Raw genomic sequence first — 23,978 nt, 5'->3', positions numbered from 1 at the left:
ATGGCCAGTGATAAGATGGGGTGTGCAGGTATTACAGGAAGGGACCCCCTCTCTGCTGCCTGCTGAGATATGAAAAAAACAAGACACAAATTGCCTCCAGTGCTCAGGTGTGTTTATACATCCCAGCAGCCAAACATCTGCATATCCTGGAGTGGTGGATAAGTCAAGATCTTAATTAAAAGAACCTAGGTGGTTAATTATTTTTTCAGTTTGGGAATGCATGTTTGCCAGTAATTCCCAGTTGCTGCCCCAGGGGTGGGCTGTCAGGTTGCCTTCCCATGAAATCTGCTCTTACTTGGCTGCAGGATGATGTAGGACTGATCTTCCCCTTGTGTGTCCCTACTCCCCACAGCAATGGGCAGGCAGACACTGTCCAGGAGCCACAGTGCCCTGTTAGACCCAGACTGAGTGGCTTGTGAGATCAGTCTGTTGAACAAACTTTCACAGAGTCATGGAATGGTTAGGCTTGGAAGGGGACCTTGAAGATCATCCAGTTCCAGCTCCCTTGCTGTGGGCAGGAACACTTTTCACTAGACCAGGTTGCTCAGAGCTCCATCCAGTCTGTCCTTTAATACTTCCAGGGATGGGGCACCCACCACTTCCCTGGGCAACCCATTCCAGTGCCTCACCACTCTCGTGGTAAAGAACTTCTTCCTAATATCTAATCAAAACCTCCTCTCTTTCAATTTGAACTCATTCCCCCTTGTCCTCTTGCTACATGCTCTTGTAAATAGTTTTGCCCTATCTTCCCTTCAAGTTCCCTTCAGGTAGGGGAAGGCCTCAGTTGGATCACTGTCATGGCTTAGGAATGGTAGTTCCCAATTTAGTGTGCCCCCCGAGATTCCCCAAAACCACATGCTCCTCCCTCCTGCTCTGCAGCTTTTCCCCTCCCACCTACAGTGGGATGGGCTTGAGACTTGGAGGCACAAAAGGTAAAGATCATAAAATGAGATAAGATCAGTTTAATGGTAACAGCAACGAGATAAGAAAACAATCAGGAACAGAGTAATACTAATGACAGAGGGTACAAGAAAAGAAATTATTTACGCAGAAACCCCTTGACAATAGACAATACCAGACTGGCAGGAACCCCTTCTCCCCAAAAGAGAGTTCAGAGTTCCTTCCCCTGACACTCCTGGTAATGGCTGTAAGGTGGGATAGAATAAGCTTTGGGTCCTGGCCACACCTCCGGACAGTTTCTACAAAAAATTAACCCCGTCCCGTCCAGAACCAGGACAGTCACCCTGAAGTCTTCTCTTTTGCAGGCTGAACCACCCCAATTCTCTCAGACTTTCCGCATAGCAGAGGTTCTCCATCCCTCGGATCAATTTGGTGGCCTCCTCTGGACTCGCTCCAGCAGGTCCATGTCATTCCTGTGCTGGGACCCCAGAGGTGTAAGCAGCCCTGCAGTAGAGGTCAGGCCAGGGCAGAGCAGAGCAGAGCAGAGCAGAGCAGAGGGGCAGAATCCCCCCTCCCCTGGTGCTTTGGGTGCAGCCCAGGACACACTTGGCTTTCTGGGCTCTGAGAGCACGTGCCTGTGTCATGTCCAACCTCTCACCCATCACTTTGTTCCAATGGATACATGGCCTCCAAACAATCATACAAGCACACTTTGAATGTGATCTCATTATGCATAGAACAAAAAGTTACATTCTGGCTGTTGTCACAAAGCCATACACACCCAAAAACCAAACCAAAACAAAACAAAACAAAAAAGGGTCTAGAAATTACTCTATGTTTAGTCTTTTTCAGAATTGCCTTTTCCCTAATTTTGTGAAATTGCTAATGACACTTGCTGGAAGCCAACTGATCTGAATGGCAGTTGTTGAGTTGGGGGTTTGTGTTTAATCAACGTTCCTGGGCTGTTCTGCAAATTGGTCAGTTGTAAAGAAGAGCATTTTTTACAAATGCAGTGACATAATCTTCCTTAAGCAGCTTCTAAAAATATGTGCTGACACATTCCAAAAGAAAGCTTTCTGCTTTTCTGAAGTGTCTTTATAAACTGGAGACACTTTTTGCTTCTTGAAGGATTGCTTAGCAGTACCAGAACTACATATCCATCCCTTCAGCTCCAGAGTTTCACAAAAAAATAGACGTTTTCTTTTACCTTTTCAGGTTACACAGTATTTTTCATGTAACACAGCTGCACAATTATTTTTATGCAGCTATCTTGGATGAGAATTGATTTTTAAAGTATCCTGGAAGGTGTTGGACTTCGGTAATTGCCTCCTTAAAACGGAGCCTTTATCCCTTGTTGAGATGCTGCTCTAATTAATCAGAATAGAAGATCCCAGGAAACTGATTTCTTCATCCCTCCTCACAACAGTAGTTTTAATCTACTCATGCCGCAGAAACTCTTTCCCCAGATATGAGAGCAGCTGAACTGAGGCAGGTTCTTGTCAGGTGTGATTGTGTTTATGGCTGCTGTGTGGCTTCTCCTGTTTCCAGGGAAGGCTGGCCAGCTGGAGGATGTGTAGTGCAGGCAGCACCATCTTAAGGATGTTTCCCTAAATCTTCTCATGCAGCTGCTTTTGGATAAGAATGGCTACATATGGCAAACCTGTCTCCCACTCCTTGTTATCAACTGTGTTTGTGCTCAGGGGGCCCCTATGGACAACTTCATCCCTGGGAATATGTGCAGACAAACAGGTTTTCTGTGCTGATGGCCCAGGTCCTTTTCCACAAGGTTCTTGGAGCATCCATGTGATGGGAGAACTGCCCCTTTCTTTTCTACATTAGGTGCCATAAGGGAAAGGGAAAATTTCACATATTCCTAGTGTGTAGTTCTATGTAATTCTGTCTGTTCATTGCATGTGTTTCCCTTGTGATTTTCCTTTCCAACAGACTCTTCTTTCCTACTGGGAACACATTTGTCTGAAGTGATTTTGCCAGGGAAAACTTTGTGTTACCACATATCAATAACAGCTATTAACAATAAGATTATTAGTACTTACAGTATTGATCAAAACCCAGGACTGTGCTCTCTTTTCCCTCCCCTTTGCAGATATGCCTCTGTACTGTTGTGAGCAGCCATATCCCAAAGAAGTTCCTTTATGTCCTTCTGCCATGCATGGAGAGCCACTCAGTTTCCTTTGCTAACAAACACAACATTTTTTTGGCTTTCCATTTTTACCTGAGCAGAAATTGCCATTGTGTTATCCTTTCTCTAGCTGTTAGAACTGAATGAGTGATTTTCTTTGAAGCTGGTAATTTCCTGTTTCTCTGATGGCCTCTGCCTAAACCCCATCCTTTCTCCCCTCAGAAATGCAGGCTTGTCTTTTCCCTGGATCCCACTGGTTTAGGGAATAGGTCTCCCAGAGCAAAGTCCATCATCAGGACAAGAGCATGTGGCAAAGCCAGACTGGCCAGGATGTCTGCTTCCATTTATGAATCAGGGTTAATGAAACCCAGCACTGCTTTGTTTCCCAAGCCGTTTGTCTCTCTGTCTGTGGATGGAGGAATGCGAGCCCTGTCTGGCTGCAGCAGCAGCAGCAGCACTTGGGTTTGCTCTCCCTGTGGCCCAGCCCCAGGAGAGAGACAAGAACCCACCTGCAGAGAGCCAGCAGTGAGCTGCAAGTGGTGCTGCAAATAATCTGACTCAGAGCATGGAGTGTAGGGAGCGAGGACCGGATCTTCCAGAGGATGCTGAGAGGGATGAAGACTTCCTGGTCACTTTTCAGCTTGTTTAAGATCTACTGAGAAAGCTGAAAAGTGCAGTCATACCTTGTTCAGTTGTAACAGAGCATGTTTGAGGGAGATTATTTATTTCTCTGCTTAGAAAGTAGTTTTCTTTTTGTTCTTTTCTCCCACCCCCTCCCTTAATATTTTAATTTAGTGCATGTTGGTGTTACTTTTGTCATACCAGTATTGCCTTTTGGCCTACATCCACAACATTTTTCTGTGTTGTAACATAAAGTGAAAAAAACTCCAGTTTTTTTCACTGGAATTGAGCACTATGAAACAATTTAATTGAAGTACTTCTTAAATCTGGAAATGGTTTTGTGTTCACAGACCCCCTGCCAGAATGGGGTAGTTTTGCTTCCTTTCATTTCCAGTGTCCAACCCACTTAATTTGAGTTTTCTGAAAGTGGTAGCTGAGAACAATTTTCTGAATCTTTATTCATGTTCTTAAATGAATTTCCTGATTTCCAATGTGTGAAGCATATAATAGCTCCCTTTGGGTTTCATAGGCTGAGTTTATTTTGTCCTAGTATCCCTCTACTGGGCAAACCTTTCCATGCCTTCCTCAGGAAGGCAATTTTAAGCACCTTTCCCAAGAGGGACAAAGGGCAGTTAGTGAACCTGAAGCTGATATTCACTCAATTTTTAATTACTCCTCTAAGCAGTTGGTGGCACTGAGATGTGAAAGCTGGCTGCCTGATCTGATAGACACAAAGGTGTTGGGTTTTATAAAAATGACTAGTCTAGCAAAACTATTGAAATGCATAAAGCTAAGTCTCTAGGTGTACAGCTTTATGGCTTTGAATACAAGGTTTATAAACCCAGCATTTTTTGGCACTTGGAGATGTATCGCTTTGCCTCCTTTCTTTGTGACTTTATGTAGAACTATATTAACAGCATAAAACAAATTAAACACTAGCTCAAGAGAATCAGAAATTGCTAGTTTCAGAACAATCATCAGGAATATAACCTTCAGTTACATAAAAAAGGGAAAAAAAGGCAGGGGGTGGGGGGGAAATCCTGTTCCACTGGGTCACGAACCAAATGGCCATGAACTAAAAATAATCTTTCTATTGTTCCACAGAATGTGAGTAGAAATTAATATGCTAAGTCTGATTCCACTAAAAGTCCTGATTCTGTTTCTCTGCATATATTTGATGTATTTGGAATTGCACTTAAGACTTAATATAGTCATTTAATGTGGTGGATTTAGATGTGTTTTCCCAGTACAAAACTACATTTTTCATTAAGAAAAAAATTCCCCTGACAATATTAATTTCTCTTTAATGATTGCATTAGGTTAAATGAAATAAAATAATGAAAATTCCTTTTTCCTTTTCATAGTCGCCAAATGGCACGATAAAGAGGCATGACTAATCCCCTACCCTAAGGGCTTCAAAAGGAAAGAATAGGGTAGGGTGGGGTTCCTCAGCCACACAGCCAGCTTACTGCCTGAAAAAGGGTTGGATAAGGGCAGGATTTAATACAAAAGGTCAGGCTAACATAATGCATTTCCACTGAAAGGAAATAGAACTCAGTAAAAATTCTTGGTGATGAAAGAAAGGGAGTTGCTGGTATTACGGAGGGATGGCAGAAAAGCAAGAGATATTTCAGGTTTGAAAAAAGAGCATCACCACAGTGGTGGGACATTTTCTGAGCATCAGTCAGTGGTCAGGTTTGGTATTTTTTTGCACTAGCTGTTCATTAGGAAGGATGCAACAAGGTTCAGGAGTCCCAGGTGGGCACTTAGGGCTGAATAGCCACTCAGTCATCACGAAAACCCCTGGGACATAGTAAATGACTGTCAATAGTGTATATTTAACCTCCTAGTCAGTGATGGAGAGAGAGGGGGATGTTGGTCTAGCAGGTAAAATATCATTTCAGTAGCAAATGTTGTGCTTCTCTGGTAAAAGCACCAGCAGCAGTCAGGTTGGCGAAGCACTAAAGGTGCTGCAATTTTCCAGCTCCTTGCTTACTGTCATTTATACAGAGAAAAGGTCCAGGAACATGATCCTGACCCAGAGCCAATATCGTTTGCATCTTCCCTGATCCTCTATTGCACTCAGCATGTTCCTTCTGGATTCTCCTTGCCTGTGTGAGGGCCCTGTACAGCCTCGGGCTGTGCTCGCTTACCCAGCCAGGGGGAGGAAGGCAGTTTCATGTCCTTAATCCTGACATTTCCTTGGCTCTGCCTGTAGTCCCTCGTGCAGAAGCATCTTGATATAAAGAGAGGCTAACAGGAGGTGGGATGTGTCTTATCCTCTTATCTGTGTGTTTCTGGAAGGCTGCAAAAAAGCATCCTCCTCCTTTCCTCCTAAGCTGGTGTTGCTATTTCTGTGCCCATGGTGGCAGTCTTGCGCAAAGTGCCTTCACTTGGGAGGTCCATTTGCAAAGATTTTAGAAAACAGTGAAGATTTCATTATGAAAACTGGGAAATCACCAGGGTTTGATGACATCAGGAAGGAATATTCCACTTTCATATTGTTTGGCTTCCCCCAGTCACCTCTTCTTGCATTCATCAGATAAAATTCAGTTTTCCTGAAGTTCTGTCATATAATTGAAAAGTCATTCTCCCAAGATTCTATATTGCATCGGAATTGTTGTCCACTGAGACAAGATCTGTCTGTATTTTCACACATTTAAATAGACAGAAACATATGCCAAGAAAGAAAGAATAATATAAACTCAAGATTTTCCACATCTACGTGGTTCAAATTTTCACCAAAATGCCCACATTTTCACCAAAATGCCCAAATTTTCACCAAAATTTTCACCAAAATGTGGGATATAAAATACATATGGTTTTGTATTTTATATCCCACATTTTATGTGAGAAGCTGCTTCCCTCCCTGCTGCAGGTAGAGTGGGATTTTCCCCTTGAGCAGAGCAGGAGATGGAAAACTATTTGCTTTGTGGTGGGATTTATGGAGAGCCTCTAGTAAATGGACCTGAGAGGCTTAGAAGAGAGTGCCCATGGGAAAAAACAAGACAGCCTTGATAGCTACTAACAAATGTTGCTGGGTTTTAACAGAGAGGTAATAATTTTACTAATGTTCAGAATAACATAATTGTAAACAATTATATTGTTTGCATTTGATAGCCGGAGAGATGGAGGAGATTTTGGCTTAAGCTTATAACGTTGAGCTGGTGGAATTACTGATATAACAGGCAGGGTTTTGCCTCCTGCTACTGTGATGTTTTACTGGAAGACCCCAAATCTGTATTGTCTGTGTGCAAAGTCCACAATTTTGGGGCTTCCTCTCCTAATCATTTTGGACCTTGGGGTGAACACCACCAGCCTGCTGGGTCTGTGTCCACCATGGGCTTGGGCTGGTAACTGGTAACTGGTCTGTAATTCCAAGCAAACACCTGCAGGAATGAAGCATTTGCCCGCATACTGGTGCCTGTCATGTACTTCAAACAAGACCTTTCTGAGACTTGCGAAAAATAGCTCTAAAATCCTCAAAATGCCAAAGAGATGACTATTAGGAGTCTGAAGGACTGCCGCCCCACTGGGTCTGCTGGGGAGAGACATGGGCAGTGACCCACAGGATTTGATCTGCTGCTAACTAATCATGGCCCCATCTCAGGGACAGAGATGACCTGTGAGAGTGTGGAGAGGGAGGAGGAAGCATCAGCTGCCTTCCCCTCCCCAAGAGGACTGGGCACCTGAACTCAAGAGGATTTTGCTCCAGGCAGGGCTGCCTTCACCTGCCAGGGACCCCCTTGTCCCAGGCAGAGGAGGCAGAGGATGGATCAGGGATTAGGGTGACAGCCTGAGTCAGGCTCCCTTCTGGGAGATGTGGGTTCAGCTGGGCAGCCCAACAGGTCTGACGGGCTGAAGGAAGCCTGGGCAGTGCTGAACAGCAGCTGCATTGCACAGGGAGAGCAATGCAGAGAAGTCAGAGAAGTTCCATACCTCCAGCATCGAGCTGCCCTGTGTGTCAGGGGGAAGCAGAGGCACACGGGGAGGGAGCTTCAGCCTTGTCTTGGGTGCTGCTGGCTCTGCATAGTGTCCAGTGGCCCTTGCTGTCTCAGCTGCAGATTTACACCCTCCCATCCCTGTAGCTGGTGGCTGGCAATTCCCAGGGAATTCTGAGACAGCTGAGATATTAGTCAAACTATAATTTGAAAAGTCCTTAAACATTTATCGTTTACTTTACTGGATCTAGGTAGGATAAAATCTATTATTTTGGTTGTTCAGGTAGACTTGAGAGGGAACATAAGGTCCACCCCAACTGGTAAACAAGAATTAAAAATAAGAATATTAAAATAAGCCCTCTTATGTCTATGCTGTTTCTTTAAGACAGGCTTACCCTATTTGAAAAACGACTTTGATCCTAGACAAATCTTATGATAAACCACAAATATGTCTGCTTTGGAATAAATCTTTCTAGAGTTTCTGGATTTACATTCATGAAGGCTTAACATGCACTAATTAATTTGGAATAAATTACTTCGCTTGGAACAAGGCCACAAATTCTAGCCCTCATTTGTACAGGGGGTTATTTAGCTTTATCTTAATTAATTTGGAATAAATTACTCCACTTGGAACAAGGCCACAAATTCTAGCCCTCATATTTAGCTTTATCTGTCAGACTATTATATGTATTATAGGAAGGTATTGAAATAAATGTATTTCTATATGTATTTACACATACACACACATGTATTTGTACTGTAATTCATTTTGTTATTGTCCACCTCCTAGGTTCCAGTGAATGGCCATCTTATCACATCAGTCAACATCAGAGAGAAAAAGCTCCTCAAGGTACCAGCAAGAGTTTTAGAGTTTATGTATTATCTTTCAAGAGACAGTTGTTTTTAAAGAATGTTCTTTTTTTAAGGTAGTTTGTTATTCCTTGGTTTGCTGCACTCAAGAGATGATGCAGGAATATAAGACCATGTAATTTTCTGGCACAGCCACACTGTAGTGTTTGTCACTGCCACCACAAGGGGGATGGTCTCATCATCCAAGCCCAGAAGTGGGTGCTGGAATCTCCTGTATTTCCATTCCAGCTGTGACAGGACATTTCCTTGTGTCTGTTTAAGGGTTTTACCTTGGGCATTGAGCACTTCTACTGGCGTGGAATAAGAGGCTAAGGCTTTAAAGAACTTCCAAGGCTTTACAGCAAGTTCCGAGTTGCCCAGAGAAGTTGTCTGCCCTGCCCCTGAAAGTGTTCCAGGCCAGGCTGGATGGGCTCTGAGCAGCCTGGTCCAGTGGAAGGTGGCAGGGGTGTTGGAACTGGATTGTCTTTAAGGTCCCTTCCAAACCATTCTGTTATTTTGTGATTCTAAGTGAGGAGCAGCCCCTGAGCTGGGTGGGGGACTATATTTTCTGGCAGGGGTTTCCCACCTTGGAAAAGTCAAGAGCCACTGTTTAAACTAGAACATTCAAAATTTATGGTTTAGGGTTAGCGCCACAATTTCATCAAGTTGTATGAAAACAGCTACTTCTGTGCCTTTTCAGATTAGTGCAAACTCCAGATACCTTCATTAAAAATAGGCTGTCCCATGGTTTGAAGTGGGTGGTAAGGTGGGGCTGGGTTTTTTTTGTTAAGCATTGGCAGGGTTCTAACTCTTGATTATAGCATTCCTGATTTTAAAGGGAGTAAATATTTTAGACTTTCCTCCTTCAGAGAAAGAACTTTAGAACTCAAGAACAATGAATGTAAATCTTACTATAGGGCGGGTACCCGAATTAAAATGTGAACTTTCTAATCTAGAAGATGAGATTTGTAGGTCCAAAGAAATAGCGTTTATTTGTTTGGAATTTACAATAAAATCTGCTCAGGAAGACTTTTGCACACACTTAAAAGACTCCAGCAACCCCCTACTCTCCCTGAGTATCATGGGTTGTCTCCATTTCACAACTACTGCCCTGACTCTTTTTTTCTTCCGGATGAAACATCACAAATACTTGTTTTATCTTTCTGTTCTATATCTCTATACTGTAGCCTAAGAAGAAGAGGAAAACCCAGTGCTCAGATAAGGAAGTGCCAAAAGATCTGCTTTCTGTGGAAAAAGACAAACTGCAAGAGGAAGAAGGTAACAAAGATCTGATTCTTCTATTATCTGATGCATATTACCAAATAATGACATGGGATGAAATATGTCCAAAGGGAGGCCTTCTCCACTATTCCAGAGTTCTGTGTTAGTGGGGAGAGCTGTCAGTTTGAGAGTTATTTCTATCGCCTGCTCCTTCTGACATGTATTATGTGGACAGATGCTGTTGTGATCTAGGTTAAATTACAGAGGAGTAAAGAGAACTAACTCTCTTTGAATAAAATGGATTGAACCCTGGAAGATTTCAATATACCCAAAAAATGTGATTCAAACCAAATGAGCTTAGATGTTGATATAAAAAATTGATATATTTTATTTAATAGTAAAAGAGGCAAAGAGAAAGAAAGATAAAAGAAAGAAAAAAAATGGAAAAAGAGTTATGTGGGGGAACAGGAGAGTGACAAAGATTAGGAATGTATCACCCCTCCATGGGTTCCAATGATGCCTTGTTGTTTCCCTCCATCTTGGTGGTGAGGATCCTCTGCCTTAAAGTATAGAATCCCATGAATTGATATACATTTGGGCAGGTGGGAATGCCCACGTGCCTCCCCTGAGGGGGGCAGGTTTGACACTGTCCCTTGCAGCACTGTGGATCTCTTGCATCGTGTGCAGTGCCCTGGTGCAGGGTCTGGGGGCTCCTTTGGGAGACCCTTTGAGGGCCATGACAGCCCCTCTGCTGTCCCTCACATGGGTGTCCCTTGGACATGGCTTTCCTGGGGTGAAGGGGCCCCACAGCTGAGCTGGTCTGCACAGCAGAGGATGGCACTCACTGGCCAGAGGCTGTGCCCCACACCCAAACCCTTTCCTCCTCCCCCGTTTGGAGCAGGGTCTGTGTGAGCTTGGCACTGATAAACCTGGGGCTGTGGTCTCCACCTCGAGGCAGGTGCTGGGCTGGGCTGTGGGTGCTCCTCCAGATGCTCTGAACAATAGTGTCACTCTCCTTATCTCAAGTTGCCTTATGGGTTTAACTCACAGTTTGGGGTTTCAGTCAGGAGGCCCATCCAGGGTGGGCTTTGGTGGTGCAGCTTCATGATGCACTTTTCCTGTAAGGGGCAAAAGTCCTTCATAAAGATAAGTCCTTTAAGCCATAAACCACAACATTTCAGCCTCTGGCATGGGCCATGTGCTTTCCTGCCACACTCCCCAGGTCCTGACTGTGTACACAGGGAGGACAATCTGCAGGTGAGGAAGGATCTCTGGGCTCAGAGGCCCAGTGGTCAGCAGGGTCCTTGCCCTAATCCTGTGGCCTGTGCCGTGCTGGTACACAGATGGAGCAGCACTGCTGTGCCATGACTGAGGCTGGTAAAGGTGCTGGGGCAATTCACAGCCAACTTGCAGCACGCCTGTGAGCAGAGCCAAGACCTTTGTTTCAAGCAGATCTGCAGAGAAATCTGGCAGAGGCCAGCAAGGCTCAGGCAGCTAGAATTTCACTGGAAAATATTGCATCCCATGAGCCCCTCTCTGCCTCCCCCCACCAAGGGTTGCACTGAAAACAACAAATTCTAAGCTTTTGTGGGCTTAAAAGATTACAATGTGATTAGTGTGGTGCTGAGAGCAAGAGAAGCCCTCGCTGCTGTTGGACCAGAATCCTTCCTGGGGCCTGTGAGGCTGCTGGGGGAGAAGGGGACGCAGCAGAGGCTTTCTGCAAATGGATCTGTAATTTTTGAATGGATGAGCCAGCTGAATTGTGTCACGCATTTTTCAGACATGAATGCTTCATGTTTTCTTCAGGGATGCTTCAGAGAAAGGAAGTGTCTTGGTCAGCTCCAGGGGCTGTGTTTCTTCCTTCATTAACCATTTTTGCCAGCACCTCCTCTGACTTCTTGGTCATGGAGGGCATGGATGGAGACAGGATGTGGCCCCACGGGTGTGAATGAATGTGTGTCTAAACCAGCTGAGTAGGAGAGGCTGTCCACACTGCAGGACAAGTCTTGGGGGTAGAGGAACCCAGTAAATCAAAGCTTTATTTAATGATTAAGATTTACATTAACTTCTCCCCACTGTCAGACACACAAGGTGGCCGAGCTCTGCTGTGACATCTCCCCCAAGGGAATGGGTGTCACATCAGGCTGACACACAGGACAGGAGAATATGTGCAGTTGCATGAGTCAGGACAACAGACAGGTCTGTGATGGGGATTTCTTATGTAACACATCTCTGCAGAGGAAGCAAAGGCTGCACACAGGAGACATGCTGCACAAGATCTGATGCCTCTTTTACAGCCAGCATCAGAAGCTTCCAGATGGCTATTTACCTTGGTGCTGAGCAGTAAAGGCAATGAAGAAAGTTGTTTGATAGCTTAAAAATGAACTTTGCTCTCTGTTGCAGGAGTTTGGCAGACCAAGATCAGCAGCCGTGAAAAGAGACACTTGAGGAAGGAAAGGCTGAAACAAAAAGGTAAATGTACAGGCTCAATTTACACACCTGATCTGGCTGGGCTTGTTACCCCTCCCCACAGCCCAGCATCTGTTTGCTCTATTCATCATTTGGCAGCAGAATCCATGCACTTACTGAGGCTATTTACTTAAGAAAAAAACAGCTTTGGGAGCTTTTACTTGGGAGCTTGCCTTTTACTTCATGCTCTCATTAAAACACACAGCAGAGCACACAGCATTACCCACAGGGCTTTGAAAGCAGATGTCTGGTAGATTGTAGATCTGCTAAAGGCTTGGTGTCTCGTGGGCTTGTTCCTTTTGCGTGGCTTGATGGAAGTTTTCTGATGATAGACGTTTAAAAACACAAATAATTTTCTCAGTTCCATAGAGGTTTAGTCCAGGATTGCCCAGACTAAAGAACTATAACAGAACTATAATATACTTTTATCCTAATGAGATAAAATGAAACAACACTTTGTGCTCACTCCATATTTTTTCTCTGAGGATTTCAGGGTGCCTGCTGTGCACTTAATGCCTATATACATTTCTGCTAATCATGTTATATATAATAACCACTATATGAAAGCAGATAATGGAATTAAGACATTTGAAAGTATTTTCATTATCTGTGATAAAATGATCAAAATAAACTTTAGGTTTATAATATTAGGGTAATTTAGAAGCTAAGATAGGAGTTTGGATATTGGAGAAACATAGCTGGATTAGGAGATGTAGCTGGATATATGTGTGAGTTAGTGCACTGTCTGCAATAAGGCTCTTAAAGTGCTCTCAGGTGCTCTATTAAAATTGAAGGGTAAGGGAACAGGAAATTTCAATAGAAAAATATACAAACACCTTGGGACCACTTTATCATTTGAATTATACAGAGTTAAATATCAAGAGTTTAGATTTTTAACTCTAGCTTTATCAAGGGTTTTTAAAGGCTGGAGATGCTGAGGTGTCCTCTTTCTCTCCAGCAAAGTGAATGGGTCCACATGTCTTTCTTCATGTAAGTTGACCTGTTGTCATCAATGGTGCCAGCTCCACATGCAGAACCCCACAGGGACTAACTCTAAGGTTATGCAGGTGTTAAGGGCTTTGCGGACCCAGGAAAGGGAGCTCAGTTCACCAAGTCTCATTTGAAGCACCAGAAGTCTTTGGTGCAGCCCTGAAGCCTGGGCTGTGCAGAATGCTGAGCCTGTGATCATGCTGGCATGGGCATTTCCAGAGTAGGGAGATCTGATCTAGGAAGAAGCCCTAACCCTGCCGAGTGCTGGCAGCTGTTCCCTGGCAGGAGAGAAACAGCAGCATCACCATTAAGGTGTGTGAAGGTGGAGTTGGTGTCAGCAGTGGACTCCTCCTCACCAGAGCTCCAGAAAATGCCTTGCCTTCTGAAGGCTGGAGTCATGAAACACTTGAGGAGTCCTTTGGAACAAAAATGATGGAGATAACTGTCATTTTTAAAAATGTTCATATGCCTGCACTGATTTCTTTAGCAGCCTTGAATGACCAACATCCAAGAGGTCCAGCTGTTCTCTTTCTCTCCCTTTACTGCTATGGGCCCCCAGCAGGACTCTGGAGGCCTTGAGCCCGCCCTCCAGGGAGGGATGCCCAAGGCTGCTGTGGTGCTGTTCTTCTCACATTGGCCTTCCTGTTTTCCACTTCAGTGTCCCATCCCAGGAGCTGCACTTCACTGCCACCATGTCTGTAAATAGTTTCAGTTGGAAATAGTCCGATGGGTTTAGATCAGCCTTTGTTCTGTTTTCTCTCCTGAACAAACTCTTCCTTGTAATTAAAAATAATGGTGATCCTGTGGTAATGTTTATTCCCAAGCAGACCCCAGCAGAGCATCTCTGGGTAGCTCAGCAGTTGAGCCAGCCTTTGACTGGGACGAGAAGAGAGTGGTGTGGCCACTCACAGAGGACACTGGTGGTGGTGGAAAAGGTGCTTTCTTTGCCAAGGCAGAGTGTGGGACCGTGCTGAGGGGCTCAGGAGCCCTGCGGGAAGAATCGGCAGCCTCCAGGTCAGAAGACGATGTTTTCTCCAATGTAGGTGAGTGTTGACATTCCAATATTGCCAAGGGAAAGCTTCACAAATTGCTGTGTCCTCATCAGAGTGCAGCCCCACTGACATTCATCCTGCACACACAGTGTTTCCCACCCCCCCCAGGACCCTGCCAGGTGTCATTTATGTCCCAGCAGTGTGAAAAGAGGGGTCCTTATGGCAGGAACTCCTTGCTAGGTGCAAGTTGTTTTCTACCCACAGGTACTATTTGTGTCTTTTACAACCAAAGCCTTGCCTTCTGAGGATGCTCACACATGGTCAGAGCTAGGCTCTAGTTGTATCTGTGTATTTCAAAAAAGGAAAAGGCAGGGTATTCCTAAATCAAAAGCATTTGATTTTGACTACATTCTCAGTGATTAATTGAGCATGGTGGCTGAACTGAATGGTATATTAAGGCCACATGATGACTCACCTTCAGTAGCAGTAATCCAGGACTCTGATGATTCAGAAAATGCTCTTAGGTTGCTCTCATGTGAGTTGCCTTCTCTGCTAGAGTCCTTTTCTTGCAATGTACAGGGTTGATGGGGGAGGACATTACCATTTTTACTCTAATGCTTTCAAAAGGCCAAATTCCAATACATGATGACAACTTTGCCAGCAGTGCATAAAGGGGGCTTCGGTTCAGAGGAGTGAGGAACTTCAGAGAAGTGCCATGATGGTGTGACATGCATGTTGAAAGTGTGAGAAGGTGTACATGGTGATGGGGCTGGACTCCCTCTGTCCATAAAGGTGATTTCTCCTTCCCTGATGCTTGTCCAGCAACAGCAGTGGATGTAGGCTTGGAATAAAGAGAACATGGAAGGGCTGTAATGAGCTTGGGAGCTTGAGGTGGAAACTGTGACCATGACATCAGATTTTGGGTTACTGTTTGTTTGCATTTTAAATTCAGGAACCTGGGATATTGCAGATGTAAAATCCTGCCCTGTGACCTTTGGAACATTGTCAGATCTCTCCAGGGATTTAGGTGAGTGGCCTCTCGTTGTACTTCTATCTGAATTCTTCTATCACTTTCCTAGCTGCTTGGCTGAAGCAGCTCTCATTGATCACACATGGGTCTTCTCCTCTGGAGCCACATCTCATTACTCACTGTGCCTTGCAGAGCTTGCTTGCATCTGCAATCCAGCACACCAGTGTTTCAGGGAGCGACACCAGAACCTTTTGTTGAGTGCTTTCCAAACTCATGTAGTCATCTTGGAATCAATTAAAAAAAATACTGCCTCCCCTGCAGATTCTTTCTCTTAGGTTGACTCACACAGAAGGTTTCTGTTGTGCTCTGATAACCAACAAATTGAGAGAATTTCAGACTGAGGGAGAGAGTGAATGTGCAGCTTGGAAAGGCTGTGTTAGAGGCTGCCTAGCCAGCAGCTTCTCATCCAGCACAGTGAGGGATTTCCTGCCTGAGCCTCTCCCTGCGTGGCCTTGAGAAGGATGGAACATCTCCTTATTTTGTTTTAAGCCTCGTTTCTGGCTTCCACTTTGCATCTTTGCAACTGTCAGTCTTCACTGATTGACTGCACACACCCCTGGTTCATACATTCCCTGCCCACCAGAAACTCACATTTGACTGAAAGTTTAGCTGGATGATGAATGCAAAGTCTGGTCCTGAATCTATCAGAGATGCTAAAGACAAGCATAGATACATATAGATATCTGTGCACAAGACCGTGTGTGTGATGTTAGCCAGAATGATGAAATCAGCTTCTAAAGCCAGATAAGGCAATTAATACAACACATGCCATATTTAACCATCTGTTTTCCAATACTTTGTCAGTGGATTCAAGCAGTTTCTAATGTATTAGTACTCAACAAGGAGAAATATTTTTTAACATCTGCATTTATGCAGCAAAAAACCAAACTGATTCACAACTGCATAAACCTCAGAGTTCGTTAGGTGAAAGGAAGAAAGGAAAAGTCCTTGATTTATGAAAGATATGAAGAATATCCTAATCTGTTATGTACAGGCCTTAGGAAGGGCTGAGGGGAGTCATTCAGGGAGGCATGAATCCTACTGGTTGCTTTAGTTACTGAAAGTAATCATCAAAGCAACTTTTTCCTCCAGCAGCTCTCTCACCTGTGCTCTTTCATAGAGCAATTAATTTGGTAATTACAGATTTCTGTTAGCTTGAGCAGAATCCTTCTCACTGAAGATGGTGGGAGTTGGAGCTGGATCCTCTGGATGCAGCTTTTGTTCTGCAGGAATTACAGCTCCCTCCTTAGGTCCCCAACAGAGATGTGCTAGAAGTTTACTTTTCTGAATGTTGTTAGTGTAGCCACTCCTGAGGGAGTTGTTTTTAATAACTTATGCATGTAGTGTCCTCATCCAGCCTTTGTTAATAAATCCACAGTGATGAGAAGCATAGATTAATGTGTGGCTTAAATTACATAACATCCAGGCATCGTGACATAGCGAGCAGACAGAGGCATGATTAATTGCTTTTAATAATGTGAATATACCTATGTGATTATCTTTTAGGTTTGGGATTTGGGCTTTTTTTGGTTTAATTTCTTAATGAAGATGCTTTCCTGTGTGCAGATAACGTGAAGAGTAAATCATCTGAGGACAGTCCTTCCAGATGCTGTTGGCATGGCAGCTCGACTTTCCTCCCAGCAGATGATGCGTGGCAGGGGCAGGGTATGTCTCTTTGCCCTTTTTCTGTAGACAGACAAGTGCACCAATGCAGGAACTCTCTTCAGTGCATTCCCTAGGCCCCAGACATCAGGGTCCACTTCCCATGTGGCTCATTTGCTGGTCAGGGAGAAATCCCATGTGGGTCTGGTTTTGAGCAGGTGCCCAGAGCTGCTGTGAGCTCGGTCAGGCCAGCAGTTATCCACGTGGAACCCTTGAGAAGGGCAAGAAAGTGCATTTTATTTATTTATGTCATCCCTCAGAAGAAAGACAAATAATGCAGAAGGTACAGTCTGTTTTGGTGCATACATACTGGTGCAAAGTGTGACTAGGGCTCCTGGGCAGCAGCAGGAGCTGTAGGGGGCTGTCTGCAGGCTCTCCAGCAGTGCCCCGCTATCAGCTGCGGGCAGATAAGCTCAGGAACAGGGCAAGCACAGGGCAATCCCTCCCCACACCCTGCAGAGAGCGGGTCAGGGACCTCCTGAGCCACACGCAGCAAGATGGGCTCTGTGTTTCAAAAAACCCCATGTGTTAGCAGTCAACTCGGATTACTGAATTTGTGAAACGAGTTCAAAGCTGTGTTTGGTTTTCATAACTGAAGCATTGTGTTTCCCTCCCATGGTTGTGTGGGAAGGTGGAGCTGAGTGGCCTTTTCCAGGCAGCTGCAGCCTGGGCTCAGTGGGGTGGCTGGGGAGAGACGTGGGAGGACAGGGTGCTTTGCAAGCTCCGTGTACCTTTGCCAAAGTTTTAAATTTCCTTGGAAATGCCCTGAACCCAGATGCAGAATACAGCTCCAGTGCATTGTGGCAGTCAGGATTTCAGTCTTTTTAGGATTGGTAATGGGTATTTTTGTAGTTTTGAAAGAAAGGCAAGCATGGGTCCTGAGTGGCTGGAATAATTTGGCATGAACAGTGTGGGTATTAGATGACCTTTTCTCTTGACCTTTTGGTCAGGATTGAGTGAAGTATTTATATATACCCCTGTTGTTGGGAGGCCTTTCCTTGCTCTTGCAGGAGTGATGGCTGATGAACTGAGCAAACCTCTTTGTGCTCTAGCTGCTCTGATTGCTTAACTGCAGGAGAACCCAGAGGGGTGGAATGCATTAAGGAGAAAAGATTGTGGTTGTCTTGCTTCTCTGCCCAGCGGTAACTGAAGCTCTGCAGCAGATGCATCATTTTGGCCGTGATTTTATAAATAACACAGTTTGCTTTAAAGAGAATAAAAATAAAAACCCCAACCCTGAGCCTTCCCTTCCCTTGGTGCTGTGTTTCTTTACCCCTGCGTTGCTGCAAAGGGTGCTTGGTCCTTTCCAACTTCGGAGCCCCGTGGCGCCCACGCGGGATGGAGGGAGGCAGTGTGGGCAGCTCTTCAGCAGCATTCCCTTGCACTGCATTTAGCACATGTCAGACTTGGCACACTCTGGGCTTGATCTGCACTTGCAAAGCCAAGCAGAGCTCTGCTTTTGGAGTTCCATATCTGTCTGAGAGTAGAACGATAGAAGCAAACTCAGGAGCTTGCTTCTGCAAACATCAGAGCAGAAGTGTTTAGAGGATTCAGTCTGTCTTACAGCTTGCTTTTTTGTCCTGGTATTTTTTATCCTTTGAATCATCAGCCTTGCTATTGATGCAGGGGAGGGGTGTGTCAAGAACATGTATTCCCTGAATTTAGATGAGGTAATGGTTGGCATTAAGGTTGGCGCTGCAAGCAAAATGAGCTCTTAGACAGTTAAACACAGCATGTTAGCTCTTGCAGGCTTGGGAACTTTGAAAAAAAAGCCATTCATAGCCTAAATATGACCTGGGGTCATTTTATCAAATCCAGAGCAGTACATGTAATGAGTCTCTTTGTTCTGTGCTGGGCTGGTACAGCTGAAGGAGCTGGATGCTGGACTCCTGCCTCTGGCCTGGCTCGTGGAGCTGCCTTGGCCTCCTCCCTGCTCCACATCAGGTTATCTTTCTGTGAAGTACCAGCAATAACAACACCCTCACTTACAAAAGGCTTGAGATTTAAGTGTTAGCACAACTGAAAGCATATATACAGAGGGAGAGAGGAGTTAGTGGTAAAGGGAAGTGGACAGTCGCTTTTGGAATATTTAAAATACTCTCAATCAGGCTGGTTTCCAAACAACACACTCCTGTGTTGACATTCATTAATGATACATGTTTGCTGGTGGTTAATTCTCAATTATTGTTGTATCTGGAGTCCTGTGTCCATTTCTGGGCTCCCCAGTACAAGACAGTCAGGGATATACTGGAGAAGGTCCACAAGCCCAGCCTGTGTATGAGCACCTGATGGGGTCATGGCCTGGAGAGTGGGAAACAGGCAAATGGGTAAGAAGTGAATTTCCACTTATCTATAAGTGAAAGCTTTTTTTTGGGGAGAGTGATCAGGCAACAGAACAGTTTGCCCAGAGAGGTTAAAGAATTTCCACCCCTTCAAAATATTAAAAACTTTGCTGCATTCCTGAGAAACCTGCTGTAGCTGAGCCCTCTGAGAGACATGAGGTGGGACTAGACAATCTTCAGAGGCCACTTCCAACCTCACTGATTCTGAAATTTTCATTCTATCATCAGTCATTTTCTCTGCATATTTGAACAATTAGTCCTTAGCAATCTAAGCCTTTGTTAGCTGGGGGCATTCAGTGCCTTGGAGTTGAAGCCTGTTGGGCTTCAGCTGCAGTTGAGGGTCAGCACTGATGGCTGCAGTTCCAGCAGTCCCACCAGCAGGCTGAGGTGGCCAGGACTGCCATGAGGGAAGAGGGCCCCAAAGTGGGAAGCTTTGCTCATCATCTTTCCTCCTTACTCATCATTAGTGTTTGCATGCTTTTAATTCCTGTCACAAAGAATTAGTTTATTTCAAAGGGGGCTGAACCTCTTCCAGTCCTGACATAATTCACTTCATTTTTGAGCCTAGGAGGTGCTCTGCTTTCACCAGGTGCCTTTCTTGCTTCTTCTGCAGGGTTGCTCTTGATCCTCCTGCCTCTGCCTTGGAAGCTTTACTTGCATGTGCTTCCTTTGTGTACCTATGGCACACATCTGCCACTGCCCCTTTGGTGACATTTATGCACTACAGCTTTGCTGTCCCACAGAATGCATCCCAAGCTGTGGCTGGTTGTGCTGTTATAAAACATGTAACCCACACAGTGCGGGCTGGGCTGTTTCAGAGCACTTGTGTCTGGTTCCAAGGCAAGGCAATACTAATTTTATCCCATGCATCTGCTTCCAAGTGCAGCGGACCTGTGCTTTGGCAACAGCGCAGTGCAATCTCAGAAAATCCACATTCTGCTTTGCAAATGCAACAGCTCATGACCACGAGAGTCACTTTTTATCTGTGTCTTGGCATCCTCCCAAGGAATCCTTCTTGATTGCCAAAGCAAATTTTCCCTATAACCTTAAGAAAAGTTCTGCGTCTTCTGACCCTGTATCTCCTGACTCCCAACCTTCCTTCTGTTCCAGAGTTACAATCAATTGTAATTCTTTTGTTTTATGGCAATCAGTAGCCTTTTTTCCACTAAAAGAAGTCTTCAGTCTGGAATTTATTTGATATTTTGCCTCTCTGAATTATGCTGAAGGAAGGTGCCAAATAAGGGATTCTTCCACCCAGCTATTGACCTCTAACACAGAACTTCAGGCTTTACACTGGAAATTATCTACCCATTTCAACTGAATGTATTACACTTTACAAGTGATGTCTTGGCAAGGATTTGGGTTAGGACTATGTTAGGGAAGTAAACTGCACTTTGCAAAGGGATGGGTTTTCTACAGCAGCCACAGAAAAGCTCAGTGCCATAGACAATATGCAGCCTACTGAGGGGTTTGCCCTGCCAGATGAACCTCCCTTAATTTTCTGCTGCCCAAATTTTGTGACAGCATGCAAGAGAAATGCTGGTAGATTAGAACCCAAATGTGCAACTCTGAATAAGAAAAATTTTAATCCCCTTCTTGGTGACACAGACTGAGTTTTGCTGCAGTACTTTCCAGTTTCATTTTCCAGGCCAGATAATTAGGTTCAGCCTGTACAGTACTGTACTCCACCCTATCTATCAGCAGGCACAGAGAAGTTGCTGACTGTCCCTTTTGACCAGATCCTGCTGCTGTGGGGCCCTGTTTGCCTGCTCCCCAACACCCCCAGAGCACAGCCCTCCACTCCCTGTCCGTGGAAGTTCCTCATTACCCAGGAGAGAGACTGGAGACCACGGGTGTTCAGGTAGTGGTGCTGGGATGGACTTTCTGCCTGCAGAGGTGCTGGCACCCTCCCTGATTTCTGAAGACACCTTCAATGTTGTTTTCATTGCATGGGGTACATAGAAACCACCTTGGCCTTGAAATGCACTCTGCAAATATTTGCTGCCAACAGAAAAGTACAGCTTTGTCTGGGTGGAGTTTGCTGGAGGACTGGGGTGGGTTGCAAGCAAGAACTTAACTGGAAAATTACATTTAACAGCATTGCTTTTGTAAAAATGAACAGCAAGAATTGCCAAGACGTTGGTCTGTGTTGGTGCTGAGAGAGATATCACCTCTGTCAGGGGTAAACCCACATGGGGAGCAGGGGCACATGCTGCTGCTGCATGGCACATTCCTTTTAGTGCTTGTGTTCACAGAAATTACTGATCAGTTTTAATCTGGGAGATAATTGATGACCCAAGGAGAATCAGATTTAAAAATACTAGAGAATATTCAAAGTTTAAAGGCACTGTGGGAGATGTCACTGAAGGGAAATACGCTACACAACAGAAGAGATTTTAAGTCAGAATTTTGGGATAAGTACATTTAATCAGAGCTTTGGGATAAGTACATTTAATCTGATTTCCCCATCAAATCCAGCAAATTGTAAAGAATCTTATATTGCCCTTAATTTTAGTCTGAGTTGATTTTAAACACCCCTAGGACACAATACTTTGGGAGGAGTATTTCTGAGATGAGGCAGAGTCACCACTGTCTGGCAAAGTTTCATGCCCACATGGACAAGGGTGAAGCAGTAACGTAAGCTCATTGCAGGCAGTTTGCCATCAAAACTATTTTAATGTATAGAAGCATATATATAAATGCACTTTTTGAGATATCAGAAGTTAAAAAGGTGAAAACAACAGTTGTAGCTTTCCATGTGTTGAGTTATGGTCTGTTTTGTTTGCACACCCACGAGAACATCCATCCGCAGAGCTGCTGCCTTGCAGCTCAGGAGGCTGAATTCTGTTTTGGAATGGAATTTTATGGGGGAATGCATTCAAAATTAGTTGTTCCTTTCCCTTTTGAAGAAGGAAAGACATATTGTCTATATAGAGGGCATGGATTTTAAACTGAGAAGCTTGAACAATGTTTATAATCATGTTTATAACATTTGGCAGCAAACTGGTCAGAGCAACTTTTTGGAAACAGTTTTCTTTTATCATTCCCAGCATGCTTTTGGTTTTGGCCCTGCTTCAAGTAGAAGTTTTTCCATCCCACTTGGGATTTTTTTTTTTTAAGAGAAGTAATCAGCTAAGAGTTATTATTATATGTTTTCAAACATATATTGTGTTTTTAAAGTCATTTTTCTTGTTAGGATAAGACTTAAGACTGTTACATTCAAATTGTTAAAAAATAATTAGGTAGTCCTTTCAACATCTTATGCTGATTTATCTGCTTTTTTTGCACCTCATTCATTTTGGGTGAAGAATTTAAACTGGTCTGTTTTGCCTTCTTGACTGAGGATAGTTTGCCAGTGCTTTGTGGAGAGGCAGCTGAGGGCTTGCAGCCATATTTTCAAAGGTACCAGATGCTGAAAGATAGAGAAACCTAAAAGATTTTGAAAAGTTTTTTGCCCAGTTCCCATGAAATTATCAGAATTGCTGCAGGGTAGGTGTTCCCTATTTCATGCCTATTTAGAATTGTATCTTAAGGAGGTTTGAAAATCAGTGCTGGGATGGTGCTTTTCTGGCTTACATTCAAGAAAAAAAAATAGAAAAGGAAGATGAAGTTGAGAACGTACTTGGTTCTATTTTCTGTAAGAAAGAGAACACCAACGAGAGCAATAATGAATGCACAAATCCTTTGTTAATATTACTCTTCCATATGAATAATTGCCCAGAGGACGGTGTGTTGCAGTGAATTGAACAGTTGAGCCTGCTGTGTCTGCCAGTGTTTCTGGATATGTCTCAATCCTTCTTCATAAAATTAAAAGGAAATATTTGACAAGCCACATTATTAGTTTTGTAAAGCTTGTTTTCTTGAAGTGCAGGCTGGAAGGGCTTTTGGTTTTGTATGTGCTTTTCTGCCCTTCTTTAATTTTTCTCCTGTCCTGAAGAGTGCTGTCACTAATTGTCAATTGGCAGTTAATGTATATGTCTTAATACATTTTTAAAATAAATTTGTAAATGTTTTAACACATTTAAGACATTCATACATGCACATCCAAATATCACATGAGCAAGCAAGAAGACGTCAGGTATTTTTGCAGCATTTGTGCTATTCATGTGAGGGAAGTAGTATGGATTTGAACATAACCCATTTGTATGCTTGCCCTGATAGGTGACCCTTCAGTGATTGACCTGGACTCTGACTGGAAGGCTCCCACAGAGGAGTGGGGAAACTGGACTGGAGATGAGGAGCATCAGGCAAGGGATGAGAAGAAGGTGAGGCAATGCTGTTGATAGCCAAGGGAGACCTGGGGTCAGTCTCATCCACATTGGGGTCTCCAGTCCAGCCCTGGAGCCAGACTCCTTCAGTTGTGAGGGTTTTCTCATGCTGGGAGGAAGTGCTTGGCATGGTCCCTGCCTCAGCTGTCTGAGATAGCTGGAGCTGGGGAAAGCACTTGCAGGAGGCATGAGATGGGCTGGGGGGAGCTGGCTGGTTCTGGGAGTTCATCATCCCCCTGGTATCACTGTCCTGAGCAGCAAACTTTGGGTGTTTGCACCCTACTGCTGCTGACCTCAAATACCCAGACCTTAAAAGAGGTGTGGAGTCCAGAGCTGACACAGCCTTCACAGCATCTCGAGCAGCCAGGACATATTTATGTAAGCGTGCTGATAAGAGGGTTTGGTGACAGTGATACAGTGGTATCTTGGGTGGAGAAGTAGAAGCACAAGTTTTGTTGTTTAAATGCTTTCTAGAAGCCCAGGGAAATGTTCCCTTCGGGCAGCAGTGGGAAGAGCAGGCTGAGCTTTTCGCAAAGATGTGTTAAGCTGAGGT

General features: G+C 44.4%; 1 protein-coding gene across 1 annotated transcript in view; it reads left to right on the top strand.

The window, feature by feature from the left end:
* Positions 1 to 23,978, top strand: part of LOC120508207 (protein LYRIC-like) — a 30,884-nt gene that overhangs the window by 2,611 nt on the left and 4,295 nt on the right. The window contains exons 3-9 of the mRNA XM_039721579.1: positions 8,393 to 8,452; positions 9,639 to 9,729; positions 12,076 to 12,144; positions 13,959 to 14,174; positions 15,076 to 15,150; positions 16,720 to 16,818; positions 23,319 to 23,422. Of these exons, the coding sequence (XP_039577513.1) occupies positions 8,393 to 8,452; positions 9,639 to 9,729; positions 12,076 to 12,144; positions 13,959 to 14,174; positions 15,076 to 15,150; positions 16,720 to 16,818; positions 23,319 to 23,422 (714 nt within the window). The remainder of the gene's footprint in view (positions 1 to 8,392; positions 8,453 to 9,638; positions 9,730 to 12,075; positions 12,145 to 13,958; positions 14,175 to 15,075; positions 15,151 to 16,719; positions 16,819 to 23,318; positions 23,423 to 23,978) is intronic.

Source organism: Passer montanus, unplaced genomic scaffold (genome assembly GCF_014805655.1).
Source record: "Passer montanus isolate IOZ18808 unplaced genomic scaffold, ASM1480565v1 scaffold46, whole genome shotgun sequence".
NCBI lineage: Eukaryota > Metazoa > Chordata > Aves > Passeriformes > Passeridae > Passer > Passer montanus.
Note: the sequence above shows the minus strand (reverse complement) of the source record. Positions and strands in the feature narration are given on the sequence as shown.